We start from the raw sequence: 15454 nt of genomic DNA, 5'->3' as shown, positions 1-15454 counted from the left end.
AAAATGGATGCTGCCACCACAGACACAAGTCTGCCCTCCTGCTGCTGGGAGTCCTTCCAGCTTGGGAGGTGTGGACAAAGGGTTTCCTGCCAGGGGAGGTGCGTGCACCACCCCAGACAGGATTTTGTGTATTGGTCAGGTAGGGCTTGAAAGAAACCAGACATGCCTGTGGCTCACAAGGAGCCTCGGTGCATATGCCAGTTCAAACCGGTCCTGGGGCACACCAGTCCCGGGCCTGGGGCGAGCTGGACAAAGGATTGGGGGTGTAACCACCCCCCTTCCTGGTCCCACCCATAGGGAGGGACCTAGCAGGTAGTCCGGCCCCTAGAATCCGCTTAAAGGTAGGAGCTGTGTCCTAAGACTTCAGACATCCTGAAATCAACTTAAAACTAAGAAGAAGACGGGAACTTCGACGCTCTACTGCACAGAGGACTGAAGCCAATCTCCCCTGTGGTCAGGGAGTGACCACCTTGCTAACGCAAGCACCATCCAGCGAATCAACGTCTGCTTTGCCGCCGCCTCCCGCCGGAGCCCGAGCCCAGAGACTGACAAGACCTGGACCTCCAGACCTCACACCGCCCGATCCACAGTCCCTGAAAAGAGGAGACCCGTGGAGGCACCGAGACACGTGGAGCCAGCCATCTTGGATCGACTACGACAAGCTGACAAGTGCAACAACCGAGGCTCCCTCCAAGTTGTGCTTTGGGAGCTGAGAAGCCCAACACCCGAGCAGCATCTGCACCAAAGGTGAGCCCTCCAGCATCTCCACGATCTGCGTGGGGCCCTTCTGCATTTTGCCACTCGACGCGCCTAACCGGTTGCTGGCCCGCTGGCTAGTGGCCATCTTGGCGACGAACTCTACGAAAAACACCGCTGGTCTGGTTGCTCCAGACTGGCCCTTGCTCCCCTCCAAAGGAGCAATCCCTCTGACCTTGCTGGTCAGAACCAACAGCTGATTTCCGAATCCTCCTACAATTGCTTTTGCCAAGGCTTGTTTGCTTCGACCAAGTCGCCGACACCGCCGACAGCGAGAGCCTGCGTGGGACAGCTCGTGAGCCGACTCCTGGACGTCGTCGACCTTCAGAGACCACGTGGCTGTGGAGACAAGCTACCCCTCATCACCTGTTTGCACCCGACATCGCCTGGTACCTACCTGGTGCCACGCCGGTCACTGGCTAGTGACTGTGAACACTGTCCCCTCTGCTTTCAGGTCTTCTGCAACTCCGATCCACCCTTGGATCCACCGCATCTCTCCCGGACCGACCGCCTGCAGCATCTTTGTCCCAGGCTCAACGGAACAGATAGAAGAAACCCGACGCACTTTGAGGCCTATGCACCCGCTTCCTGTGGGTGAGGTAAAGCTGGTACTCCGGTGCCCATGTGTAGTAATACATCTCTAGTGCCTGTGTTCCAAATCTTAAGTTCCTAGTCAACCCGGAAGATCTCCTTTGCAGTAACTTTGTACTTTTTACGCACCCATTGAAACCTATGGGAGCACGCGTGTGACTATTTGCTCTGCACACGCCACCCGTGGACCTCCTGGTCACTAACTAACGTTAGCTCCTTGTAGGCCCAGCGATTCTAGAGGCCCTAGGCCTTTTCCCTTTTCTGTTCGTGGTACTTATACCACTATTTTAGTATATGGTTCGAGTGGCCACCAGGGCCTATCCATATAAAGTGCAACTTCTGTGTATTCTGTGATAATCTTGTTTGACGATTTGTGCTCCTGTGCTCATAAAGAGACTAGGGGTTACTTTGAGAAATAAATACATATATATTTTGAATATATATCTGTGTGGTGTCCTTTCATTGGTATAAAAGGGGGTTGCATTTGGTAAAACAGCTGGCTTAACACGCTTCACGAGTTTAGCCTCAAAGACTGCTTAGCCTACGCTACCACTAGGGCAGCTAGTCCGAAAAGGTTGACTTACAACCACACCATAAGGGTTGCTTGGCATGGTACAAGGTGATCACTTTAACTAGTGAGCATCATATACCAGGCCAACTTCTCACATTGGTGAGCAGCGGTTGGATTTGAGCTTGCTGTGTTTTACCATTGTAATCTCTTGGTTACCAATTGAAAGATCACATAGGTACCTATAGGTACATATAAAACAAGATTAGATATACATAAGTTCTACTGAACTTAGTTGTTGTAGAGCAAAGGGAGTAGCACACCCTGACTACAACTACTAGATAGGTTTAGTAGGTAAACCCAAGTGTAGGTAGATTGCAACACATCCACCCACACTTAAGAGCAATGGCCGGGGCAGAGGGGTCCACTGTACCCATCTCTGTTGAGAGTGACCCCCAGAGGGCACCATCCAGCTTTGCTACCCTTAATCAGAATGAGCTCAGGCATTTGGCAACTCTTAGGGGCCTTAAACAGCCCAAGAACCCTAACTCTGCTGAGCTCAGAGAACTCTTACAAAATGATGAGAATCAGAGAGAACTCAAGAAAGCTTCCCAGTTAGCCCCCTTAGGGTCAGGAACAGGAGGCCCCCCTTCTGAAGATACTACAGAGGTACCCAGTTCCAATAGCCATCCCTTAGATGAGAATCATACTACAGGGGAGGAAAGTGGTGAGGATACAGAAAGTAGTGATGATGAAGGGAGAACTAGCCCAGTGCCAAGTATTATACTTGGCCCAGCTAAACTAAGGCTATTGGGGACTGACAATGGGTTTACCCCATTGGATCTCCCCAGTGGACTTAACACAGGGCTTGGGAGGCAAAGGAATCGCTCAGGTGACTCCAATGCTTCTCATGGCTCTAGAGGCTCTCAAGGTCACTCCAGGAAAAGGATGACCACCCCTCAGAGGAGGGAACATGAGGCCAGAATGCAGGAAGCCCAGCTGAGGATCAGGAAGCAGGAGCTAGAAGTAGCCCTGATGGAAGAAAAACTGAACAAGGCTAGGCAACCTAGAGAGAGTGGGTCTATACCCACTGGTGGCAGCATTGTCCCTAAGGACAAAGATAGGGTCTTTGATAATAGGAACCTGTCTAAGGTTGTGCCCCCCTACAAAAGTGGGGATGACATCCACAAATGGATAACTGCTCTTGAGAGAGCCTGCAAAGTACAGCAGGTTCCTGAAGACCAGTGGGCAGCAATCCTCTGGCTCTCCTTTGAAGGAAGAGGCAGAGACAGACTCCTCACTGTTAGAGAAGAGGATGTCAGAAATTACAGAGTCCTGAAGAGTGTTCTGGTAGATGGGTTAGGCTTAACCACTGAACAGTACAGGTTAATGTTCAAAGACACCCAAAAGACACAGACTCAGGACTGGTCTGAATATGTTGAATGTGCCACTAAGGCTTTGGAGGGTTGGTTGCTGGGAAGTAAGGTATCTGATTTTACAGGATTGTATAATTTGATGATGAGAGAACAGATTTTAAATAACTGTCAAAACCAGCAACTGCATCAACACTTGGTTGACTCTGATCTGACCTCTCCCCAAGAATTGGGAAAGAAGGCAGACAAATGGGTCAGAACCAGGGTTAAGCAAAAGAACCAGAACCAGGGCCAAGGGGGTGATCAGAAGAAAACAGACCAGAAGGGTGGAGATCAGAAACCTAAAGACCAGAAGTCTTCAACAGGGCCCCAAACTACTACTAAGGAGGGTGGGTCCCAACAGTACAAAAAGAAGAAAGAAGGTCAAAAGAAACCCTGGTGCAATCATTGCAAGAATACAACTCACTGGACTAGTGATTGCAAAAAGGGTGGAGCCCCCAACACTGTTGCCCCTAAGGCACCTGCTCCCAGTACTACTGTTAGCAGTGTTGGTCCCCAGACAAAGGGTGTAGTGGGAATCACTATGGGAACTGAAGGAGATTCTGACTTAGACAGAACCCTGACACAGGCAGTCTTGATCTGTGATGGGGACATTGATTTGTCCCTGACTGTGAGCCCCAGTAACCTGGGCAAGTACAGACAGACTCCTTTAATTAATGACAAAGTGGCTCAAGCCTACAGGGACACATGTGCCAGTGTCACTATGGTGACACCAGGCTTTGTGGACCCTGGACAGTACATACCAGGTGAGAACTACCTGGTGACCAATGCCAGCAATGCCACTACTTCACATAGTGTGGCAGTTGTTAACTTCTCATGGGGAGGGGTAACTGGCCTCAAAAGGGTTGTGGTTAGTGCAGACCTCCCAGTAGAATGTTTGTTGGGCAATGACCTAGAGAGTTCTCTATGGTCAGAAGTGGAGTACAGGACTCATGCAGAGATGTTAGGTATATCATCACATGTCCTTGCTGTGACCAGGTCACAGGCCAAAAAGTGCCTCACTGAACCTCAGGTCTTGGATCCTGGAACAATGGACCAAGCACCTACCAAGAAGAAGAACAGGAGGGTCAAGGCTGTGCCTTCCCCCCTGCCTCAGAGTGATGATCAGCCTTCCCAGGAAGCTGATCTAGAGGACCCTGAAGGAACTGTCCCTGAAGAGCTTGAACCTGATCAGGTTGAGTTTCTGGGGACAGGGGGACCTTCAAGGGCTGACTTGAGGCAGGCTCAGTTATCCTGTCCCTCTCTTGAACCCCTCAGACAGCTGGCTGCTGCTGAGGCTGCTGGGAATGCTCAAGGTACCCATAAAGTGTATTGGGATGAAGGGCTCCTTTATTCAGAGGCTAGAGACCCCAAGCCTGGTGCTACCAGGAGGTTGGTTATACCTCTGCAATTTAGGGGCTTCCTTCTTACCTTGGCCCATGACATTCCTTTAGCAGGACACTTAGGCCAGAACAAGACTTGGGACAGACTTGTCCCTCACTTTCACTGGCCTCACATGAATGAAGATACAAAGGAGTTTTGTCGCTCCTGTGTTACCTGCCAAGCCAGTGGCAAATCAGGTGGCACAACAAAGGCCCCCCTAATACCACTACCTGTGGTGGGGGTCCCCTTTGAAAGAGTGGGAATAGACATAGTGGGTCCCATGGATCCTCCCACTGCATCTGGGCACAGATTTATACTGGTGGTAGTGGATCATGCCACCAGGTATCCAGAGGCAATTCCCCTTAGGACCACTACAGCACCTGTTGTGGCCAGGGCCCTGCTGGGAGTATTCTCCAGAGTGGGGTTTCCTAAGGAGGTAGTATCTGACAGAGGTACCAACTTTATGTCAGGATACTTAACAGCTATGTGGAAGGAATGTGGTGTCAACTACAAGTTCACCACCCCTTATCACCCACAATGCAATGGGCTTGTTGAGAGATACAACAAGACCCTAAAGGGTATGATCAAAGGATTACCTGAAAAGCTCAGGCGAAGATGGGACATCCTTCTACCATGCCTTCTGTTTGCTTACAGAGAGGTCCCACAAAAAGGAGTTGGCTACAGCCCCTTTGAATTGTTGTTTGGGCACCCTGTGAGAGGCCCACTGTGTTTGGTGAAGGAAGGCTGGGAGTTACCTCTCAAAAAGCCTAAGCTAGACATAGTGGACTATGTACTTGGTCTCCGCTCCAGGATGGCTGAGTATATGGAGAAGGCATCCAAAAACCTTGAGGCAAGCCAGGCCTTACAGAAAGCTTGGCATGACCAAAAGGCTGTCTTGGTTGAGTTTCAGCCAGGACAGAAGGTATGGGTGTTGGAGCCAGTGGCCCCAGCAGCACTCCAAGACAAATGGTCTGGACCCCATACAATCCTGGAAAAGAAGGGAGAGGTCACCTACTTGGTCGACCTAGGAACTCCCAGGAGTCCCCACAGGGTACTCCATGTTAACAGGCTTAAAGCATATGTTGACAGGGCAGACATGGGCTTGCTCATGGCTACAGATGAGGGACAGGAGGAAGAGAGTGACCCTCTCCCAGACCTGTTGTCTCAGAACCCTGAAGATGGCACAGTTGAAGGAGTGACCCTTGGAGGCAACCTCACTGCCCATCAGCAGACTGAATGTAGACAGGTTCTACAATCATTTTCACATATGTTTTCCTTGATACCTAGTCAAACTGACTGGTGTACCCATGTGGTGGACACTGGTGACAGTCTGCCTGTAAAGAACAAGCTTTACAGACAACCTGACCACGTCAGGGACTGTATAAAGGCTGAGGTACATAAAATGCTGTAATTAGGTGTCATTGAACCCTCAGAGAGCCCCTGGGCTAGCCCAGTGGTTCTGGTCCCCAAACCTCACACCAAAGATGGCAAGAGAGAGATGAGGTTCTGTGTGGATTACAGAGGACTCAATGCTGTCACCAGGACAGATGCACACCCTATTCCAAGGGCAGATGAGCTCATAGACAAACTAGCTTCTGCAAAGTTTTTGAGCACATTTGACTTAACAGCTGGCTATTGGCAAATCAGATTAGCTGAGGAGTCTAAGGCCAAAACAGCATTCTCAACCCCAGGTGGGCACTACCAGTTTGTGGTGATGCCCTTTGGTCTGAAGAATGCACCTGCCACCTTCCAAAGGCTGGTGAACCAAGTCCTTACTGGGTTGGATGACTTTTGCGCAGCATATCTTGATGACATTGCTGTCTTTAGCTCCACCTGGGAGGATCACCTGATCCACCTGAAGAAGGCTCTTGAGGCTCTGCAAAGGGCAGGCCTCACTATCAAGGCTACTAAGTGCCAGATAGGGCAGAGTAAGGTTGTATATTTGGGCCACCTTGTAGGTGGAGGCCAAGTTCAACCACTGGAGAGTAAGATACAATCCATCAAGGACTGGTCCCCTCCAACCACCCAGACTCAAGTTCGAGCTTTCTTGGGCTTGACTGGGTACTACAGGAAGTTTGTTAAGAACTATGGGTCCATTGTGACTCCTCTTAATGATCTGACATCCAAGAAGATGCCCAAAAAGGTTCAGTGGACAGTAAGCTGTCAAAAGGCATTTGATGACCTGAAGGAGGCCATGTGCTCTGCACCTATCCTGAAAAGTCCTGACTACTCCAAAGAGTTTATTGTCCAAACAGATGCTTCTGAGTTGGGTGTGGGAGCTGTGCTGTCACAACTTAATGTAGATGGTCAAGACCAACCCATTGCTTTTATTAGCAGAAGGTTGACCCCCAGAGAGAAGAATTGGTCAGCTATTGAGAGGGAGGCCTTTGCTGTGGTGTGGGCCCTGAAGAAGCTGAGGCCATACTTGTTTGGCACTCACTTCAAGATTCAGACCGACCATAAGCCCCTCTTGTGGCTAAATCAGATGAAGGGTGAAAACCCCAAACTGCTTAGGTGGTCCATTTCCCTACAGGGGATGGACTTTACAGTGGAGCACCGGCCAGGTACTGACCATGGGAATGCAGATGGTCTCTCCAGGTACTTCCACTTAGGACATGAAGACGAGACTGGTCAAGGCTAGTTTAATGTCCCAGCGTTTGGGGGGGGTTGTGTAGGAGAGTAGGGTCTGCTATCCTATGGTCACCCCAAATTTTTGCTTTTTGCTTCACTGGTTTTTGACATATTGAGGCTGTGGGCCTGCCAATCAGACCCCCAGCCTGCTGTTCTCTCTACTAAATTAAAACTATGCACCCTAGGTGCATAACCAATTGGAAGTGGATCACCCTGTCAGCCCCTGTACCAGTGTACACTAGGTACCCAGGGCATTGGTGTACCCAAGGCCTGCCAAGGGCTGAAGCATGTATTATGCCACCCCAGGCTTGGCCTAACAATTTGACACAACTGGCTGATCACTCAGCTGGGGTAAGTTGGTGTAATCACCTCTTACTTAGGTGTAGTATACCTATACCTAACCTTAAATGGGACACCTGGTAACCTATAAGTCACTCCTATGGCAGGCCTTAACAATCCTGAAGGCAGAGTGCTTGGTTCCATGTGAGATGGTGCTCTGGCATGAGCTGAGCCTGTCTGCAGTGGTCGGAACAACTTCCTTCTACTGTTTCCAGATATCGTCATACCATATACTCTTAAGTGCATTATGAACCTCGCGGTTAAATGCTATCTTTGGTTTGGCTTTATCAAAACATGTCGAGTAAGGTGTCATACGAATTGGAATACTAACCCCTCGCCAATTCTGGCGACGGGGTTAGCATTCCACCCTTCTAGAGGGACACGACATGTACAGTACCTGAAACCCGGGTAAAATCAGACATAGCCTCAGCTCCACAAAATGGATGCTGCCACCACAGACACAAGTCTGCCCTCCTGCTGCTGGGAGTCCTTCCAGCTTGGGAGGTGTGGACAAAGGGTTTCCTGCCAGGGGAGGTGCGTGCACCACCCCAGACAGGATTTTGTGTATTGGTCAGGTAGGGCTTGAAAGAAACCAGACATGCCTGTGGCTCACAAAGAGCCTCGGTGCATATGCCAGTTCAAACCGGTCCTGGGGCACACCAGTCCCGGGCCTGGGGCGAGCTGGACAAAGGATTGGGGGTGTAACCACCCCCCTTCCTGGTCCCACCCATAGGGAGGGACCTAGCAGGTAGTCCGGCCCCTAGAATCCGCTTAAAGGTAGGAGCTGTGTCCTAAGACTTCAGACATCCTGAAATCAACTTAAAACTAAGAAGAAGACGGGAACTTCGACGCTCTGCTGCACATAGGACTGAAGCCAATCTCCCCTGTGGTCAGGGAGTGACCACCTTGCTAACGCAAGCACCATCCAGCGAATCAACGTCTGCTTTGCCGCCTCCTCCCACCGGAGCCCGAGCCCAGAGACTGACAAGACCTGGACCTCCAGACCTCACACCGCCCGATCCACAGTCCCTGAAAAGAGGAGACCCGTGGAGGCACCGAGACACGTGGAGCCAGCCATCTTGGATCGACTACGACAAGCTGACAAGTGCAACAACCGAGGCTCCCTCCAAGTTGTGCTTTGGGAGCTGAGAAGCCCAACACCCGAGCAGCATCTGCACCAAAGGTGAGCCCTCCAGCATCTCCACGATCTGCGTGGGGCCCTTCTGCATTTTGCCACTCGACGCGCCTAACCGGTTGCTGGCCCGCTGGCTAGTGGCCATCTTGGCGACGAACTCTACGAAAAACACCGCTGGTCTGGTTGCTCCAGACTGGCCCTTGCTCCCCTCCAAAGGAGCAATCCCTCTGACCTTGCTGGTCAGAACCAACAGCTGATTTCCGAAAATTGCTTTTGCCAAGGCTTGTTTGCTTCGACCAAGTCGCCGACACCGCCGACAGCGAGAGCCTGCGTGGGACAGCTCGTGAGCCGACTCCTGGACGTCATCGACCTTCAGGGACCACGTGGCTGCGGAGACAAGCTACCCCTCATCACCTGTTTGCACCCGACATCGCCTGGTACCTACCTGGTGCCACGCCGGTCACTGGCTAGTGACTGTGAACACTGTCCCCTCTGCTTTCAGGTCTTCTGCAACTCCGATCCACCCTTGGATCCACCGCATCTCTCCCGGACCGACCGCCTGCAGCATCTTTGTCCCAGGCTCAACGGAACAGATAGAAGAAACCCGACGCACTTTGAGGCCTATGCACCCGCTTCCTGTGGGTGAGGTAAAGCTGGTACTCCGGTGCCCATGTGTAGTAATACATCTCTAGTGCCTGTGTTCCAAATCTTAAGTTCCTAGTCAACCCGGAAGATCTCCTTTGCAGTAACTTTGTACTTTTTACGCACCCATTGAAACCTATGGGAGCACGCGTGTGACTATTTGCTCTGCACACGCCACCCGTGGACCTCCTGGTCACTAACTAACGTTAGCTCCTTGTAGGCCCAGCGATTCTAGAGGCCCTAGGCCTTTTCCCTTTTCTGTTCGTGGTACTTATACCACTATTTTAGTATATGGTTCGAGTGGCCACCAGGGCCTATCCATATAAAGTGCAACTTCTGTGTATTCTGTGATAATCTTGTTTGACGATTTGTGCTCCTGTGCTCATAAAGAGACTAGGGGTTACTTTGAGAAATAAATACATATATATTTTGAATATATATCTGTGTGGTGTCCTTTCATTGGTATAAAAGGGGGTTGCATTTGGTAAAACAGCTGGCTTAACACGCTTCACGAGTTTAGCCTCAAAGACTGCTTAGCCTACGCTACCACTAGGGCAGCTAGTCCGAAAAGGTTGACTTACAACCACACCATAAGGGTTGCTTGGCATGGTACAAGGTGATCACTTTAACTAGTGAGCATCATATACCAGGCCAACTTCTCACACCTACCACATGTCATATTTGTGTCATCAAGATATTTGTTTAGAGTGGGTCTAATAAGAAAGAGAATGGGGTTAAAGCTGTGACATATTAAAGATTAAGATATCTGTGATCGTGGAACTTACCTTGCACTGTATGAATAACTAGACATCTACTCCATGTATATTTTAAAAAGTTTTTATTGAATGAAACTGTTCTATTGCAATTGCCGATTCTTTTATTGAAATCATGTAACATTTGGCTGGATACATTTTAGATTATTTATGAATGATGTTTTATAATGAAACCTTTCATGGCCTTTGGCCGAAATAAAAAATGTATACCACCACGGCAAAAAGTGGGGAGACACCTCAAACTGATCTTGATTTCTCGCATGTTCCATGCCTGCTGCAAAGTCTACGGAGTCTGTCTTTTAGCCGATGTGCTGATAACTACCCTCTGCCTAACCCAAGTCGTATTCAATAATGCTACTTAAATTTGATTTCAGCACCTTACGTCCAAAATGATTCATAACATCACTTGTATTCAGTCCTGGCAAAACACTCAATAGAAGCCAACACTTACCGTCATCGTCGTCCTCTTCACCAACGTTGTTATTGTTATTGGAGTTTCGATTGGCATCCCTGATCTGGTTTATCCCTCCAAATCTGGAGAATGCAGCTTAAACAAAGAGACACACACCTTCATTTTCAAAATAAAAGAACAATCTTAAACTCAGACAATTTACTTTTAAGTTAATAGATGCCGATTTTTTTGTTAAGAGGAATGAATTTTGCCACCAGGTATAATCAATAAATTGCACTAACATAGCTTCAGTTGTAGGAATTTTATGGTTACAATCCAAAACCTAAAAAACATTCTAATTCCCCAGTTATTCTAAACTATGCCACCTTTTTTTTTACATTTCATTGTTTTTATAGAGCACAACACTCGTCCCAAGGGATATCACGGCACTAGAAGAGCTGAGGGGCATATCGGCAACAACCAGCGATAATTATCGCTAAGCGCACTTAGCGCTAGGATAATTATTGCCGGCTAACGTGGATTTTTATTGCTGAGATAGCGTGCTATTAGCAACGCTTATCCCAAAAGCGATAAAAATCCAAGCGCTAACTGCCAAACGTGAGATTATCGCTGGAAACCCAGCGATAATCTCACAAAGGTTGGCGTTAGCGTGCTGATAGGGCCGCACATACTTAGTCATGATATCCACCTTCCATAGGATATCATGGCTAAGTCAGTCCTGTAGCAGGCGTAAGGAAAGTAGCGATAACAGGGGTTATCGCTACTTTTCTTGCCGCTATGCTTCATAGCGTGGGGCTTGATAATAGAAGAAATGTCGCTTAGCGACATTTCTCCAGTCATGTCAGGTCAGGAACGCCCATTTTGCATCTCATTAGAGATGCAAAACTGGGCGTTAAGAATCCGGGCGCTAATGCAAGGTTTCACGTGATAGCGTGACCTTGCTAATTAGGCGATAAAATTAACGCCACTTTTTGCCCTAGAACTGACGCAAAAGCGGCGATTCATTATATATCACCTCGTTGATGATATGCCCCTTCCATCCTGTAATGAAGATGATTAGATGCCAGAGACATCAGCAGGTGGAACCTGAGCGATAGACAGCGAGGCGTACCTTCCCTCTCAGACCTACATATGGCCTCGCAGGATGCCCAGTATCCCCTGTGTCCAGAGAATGGCCTGCTGCTATATTCTGAAACCTGGAAACCTGTGACCCTGTTCCAGGTGCATGCTTGTCAAATTCAAGAGCTGTCCCCATATTATAAATAGTAAGGAACAAGTAGAAGAAAAGATGGTGCACAGTGACTGGAAGTCAGGTTTTACAGCTTAGTATAATTTCAGAAGAGATCGAGCATGTAAAAATGTGGAACGCAAGGAAACTAGCATAAAAGTTATTGTGAGCAATGTATTAAGCAGTTTCCAGCAGCATTTGGTCAAAGACAAAAAATAAGCTGCCCTTATGGGCCCTCCAATGCTTCATCCAGGAAATCAATGTTTAATTATGAGGCTCTGATATCTGTTGGAAATGGCGGAGCATTCAGATTGATAGAAATGTAGAAGCAATAAATTACTACTCGGCGTCCCTAGAGGGAGCCAAACTATGACTAAAATAGATATTCCTAGAAAAATTACTTACACTTTCGTAGCTGACAATGTGGCACTGCACGATAAAATATGTGCATGGATGCACTGCACTCATCCCTAAGGCCACACATTAGCATTTGCAAAGACTTATCAATCTTTCTACTAAATTAGCATTTCACTTTTCAGTTAAAAGTATAGTAATAAACTTTGAAAAGGGAAACTCTCTAAAATAAAGAAAAAGTGGCTATTCTAATTTCTTCCAGACAACCATGAAAGGTACTTTACAAAGGGCCAAAAAGATTGTATTTCGGGAACCTGCTGTAGACAAGTACAGGCAAAGCCAATAGGTCTGGCCTTGGCTGCTGACCTGTGGATTTTCCAATTCATAATTTATTTGTCTGAAGGTTTTGTACTCATGCATGCATTGTATAAATAAAGCATTGTTGAAAAGCTAAAAAATGTATCTATTTTTAAGTAAAGGCACACAGTGCACAGCAGTCTCTGGGACCAAGAGGGACTACTTATTGTGTAGTTGTACATAGTATTTAAGAGAAGAATGCCGTCTCTCGCAGTCAGTGAGCGAATGGCTGAAGAGAGCTGACCTGTGCCCCATGGGGTATGCTGCTGTGGGCAGAGGCAACATGTAAATGACACTCCAGGAGCTCAATGGATGAACAGAGCTGGCTGAAAACCTCGGTCAGTAAATATCTACAGAATTCAATTAAAAACAAAATGTCCAAAACAGGAAAATGTAAAGGAACAGAGTATTTTTCATTTTTTTCTCCTCTTCATCTTGAAGAGTCTTCAAAGTGGTTGGATAGATACTTCATTGTGATTTGAATAAGAATAGACACCGCTAATGGCTAAGGCCAATACATTGGTGCTAAAAGAAGGTTGTATGGGAACAATTTACTAATATGCACTAGACTGCTAGTTACTTGATTCACATTTATTCTTTGAGGGAGATATTTTAAATGGATATTGAGTAAGGTAAAAAGACAAAAGTGCATGCTCCAATGGAGCACAGAAGGCAGGGATAAAGATTATCTATAAAATTGCATATCAATTTGATTTAATAGAGATGCAGGGAGATGAGCAGCCACCAGAGTAAGCTTCTGATTTTAGTCGTTTTCATTTAATTAAATTTGGCGGGTTTTTTTTGTAATGTGTCTTACCTTTCGGTTACATCAGAGGTCTTGATCGGTATATCGAGTGTGCAACCAGCAGAAATAGTGATGGAGTGGGTGAAAGCATGGATCACGGCGGGTGTGTTTCTCAACGGGTGATCTGCTATCGTAGGCTTTGACAGACCATCAGGTTGCTGAGGCATTGAATCTGAATAGTTCCGTTTTCTGAAACACATGTGAGTTTGGTTCCAGTAGAGGGACCCCCAGGGAGCTGTCTCTGTATTCTGGGGGCATATTCTCAAGACAGGCGATGCCGCTAAAACGGCGATAATGGGCTTGATAATATGATCTATGGAATTCCAATATAAGCTCAGGTTAGATGTCCTTCACATCTAACATGGACTTCAATTGGAATTCCATAGAACATATTATCAAGCCCATTATCGCCGTTTTAGCGGCAGCTTTCTGCCGCTTAAGCGGCGATAATTTTATCGCCTGTCTTGATAATATGCCCCTTAGTTGTTTGAATGAAGGTAGCTGAATCAAGTTGGCAAATGATGAGCAGAGAATTCTCACTGGTATGGACTTCATTTCTACAATGATGTTGGTGCTTTAACCAGGAAGACTCTGTGAATGCTGGAGAAACCTCCAATGTATCCGAGCTTCAACCAGTGGCCCATGAGGAGCATTCACAGGCGGCTTTATGCGCTCTCTTTCCAGACCGTGGTAATGTACAATTTGGGAGGGCGGGACAATGGAGTAATGAAAGTCCAGACAGACAGGACGAGCGCTTTGTTCAACTCTACACTAGAGTCAGATTTCAGCAATAGGAGGGTTTTAGGAAGTAGGAAGCGTTGGAAATTGATCCATTTGACGCATGTTTTGGCTTGTCAAGGAGTATTCCCAGGTGTCTAGTTTGAGAATTACACATGAATTCATATGATTTTTAACTGACAAAATCATATGTGACACGTTATGAGTGTCTGGACAGATCGTTACAGGATTAAGCTGCTTTAACGATTAGACTCCTACTAGTAGTTCCACAAACATGTATTCATATTTTTGACTACACGAGTTTCTTGAACCTGTAGCATTTATTGATAGTAACCAGGAAGTTATTATTGGTGTATTTCAAATGAATGAAGCCTTAGTGTCCTCCAAACTGGCTTTAGAGAAAGTCTTTAAACTCTGAAAAAGACGGCCATGTATGTTTACACGTAGGTGAGAGAGGCACACTAAATGCTGGACACATTTAGAACAGGAAACTAAAGACTTGTAGGACAACTTGCTATCCTTTGATTTATGAAACCTCTGTCATAATCCCACATGTGGCCCACTAGGCCAGTAGCATTGTAATTCTAGGCATCTCCCTGTGCCTGAAAGTACGACCATCTCTTATGTAATCTGAATATTTTAGAACGCGGGGGCTCAGTCTGCTGGATTGTACTGTCACAGTCACATACTCCCTCCATCCTGTTACTTGCTGGTTTGTGTCATTGAGTCTCCGCTAAACCCCACTCTTTTATGGACAGCATGTCATGTTTCAGATGCTCTATCGGCAATCAAATATTTTGTGCAACTATCGCAACTATCTCGAATACCTAAAATAAACATAAGTAAACACTGCTGACAGGATACTGAATTAGATTTGAAGGCACAGTTAGACAGGGGCGTAGCTTGGTCAGTAAGACTGAGGGGGGAGGGGTTTGAGCTTCAAATTTTCCGTCAATCACCCTAGCATATTATGTTAATCATTATATCAGAAGCAGCGCATTGGAGGGGCTTAAGGGGCAGTGGAAAAGGAAAGGGGTGTGGATTGTCAGAGGGTACTTAAAATAGTATTAAAACATTGTCGAGTGTCTGTGTGCGTGTTTTTGTCTGAGTGAGTACTTAAAATTCCATGGTGAAATCTGAGAGGCACCTTACCATACTCGACTGAAAGCTCCTGTGCCCATCGGTTTATTAAAAAGTACATTTATTAGAAGGATTATTCGCCCCATACTCTCCCCCCCTCCCCCCACCCCCCAGCCATGCTCCTTCATTAAGAGTTTGGAGCTGTATTCCATTATGCCAGGCAAGATGAAGCATGTACTCTACTGCCTTGGTAGAGTCCACCATATTTTGAGATGTAAGTTTGCTGAGCGGGTGTCATTTTTAATGTGGC

At 47.3% G+C, this 15454-nt stretch overlaps 1 protein-coding gene across 1 annotated transcript in view; it reads right to left on the bottom strand.

Annotated features, from left to right (window-relative positions):
• ITGAE (integrin subunit alpha E) overlaps positions 1–15454 on the bottom strand; it is an 847690-nt gene that overhangs the window by 590646 nt on the left and 241590 nt on the right. Inside the window, exon 7 of the mRNA XM_085649316.1 lies at positions 10622–10717. Coding sequence (XP_085505442.1) covers positions 10622–10717 — 96 coding nt within the window. The remainder of the gene's footprint in view (positions 1–10621; positions 10718–15454) is intronic.

The sequence above is a fragment of the Triturus cristatus genome, chromosome 3_2 (genome assembly GCF_964204655.1).
Source record: "Triturus cristatus chromosome 3_2, aTriCri1.1, whole genome shotgun sequence".
In the NCBI taxonomy this organism is placed as follows: Eukaryota; Metazoa; Chordata; class Amphibia; order Caudata; family Salamandridae; genus Triturus; species Triturus cristatus.
The sequence above is the reverse complement of the archived record's forward strand: the minus strand, read 5'-3'. Positions and strand labels throughout refer to the sequence as shown.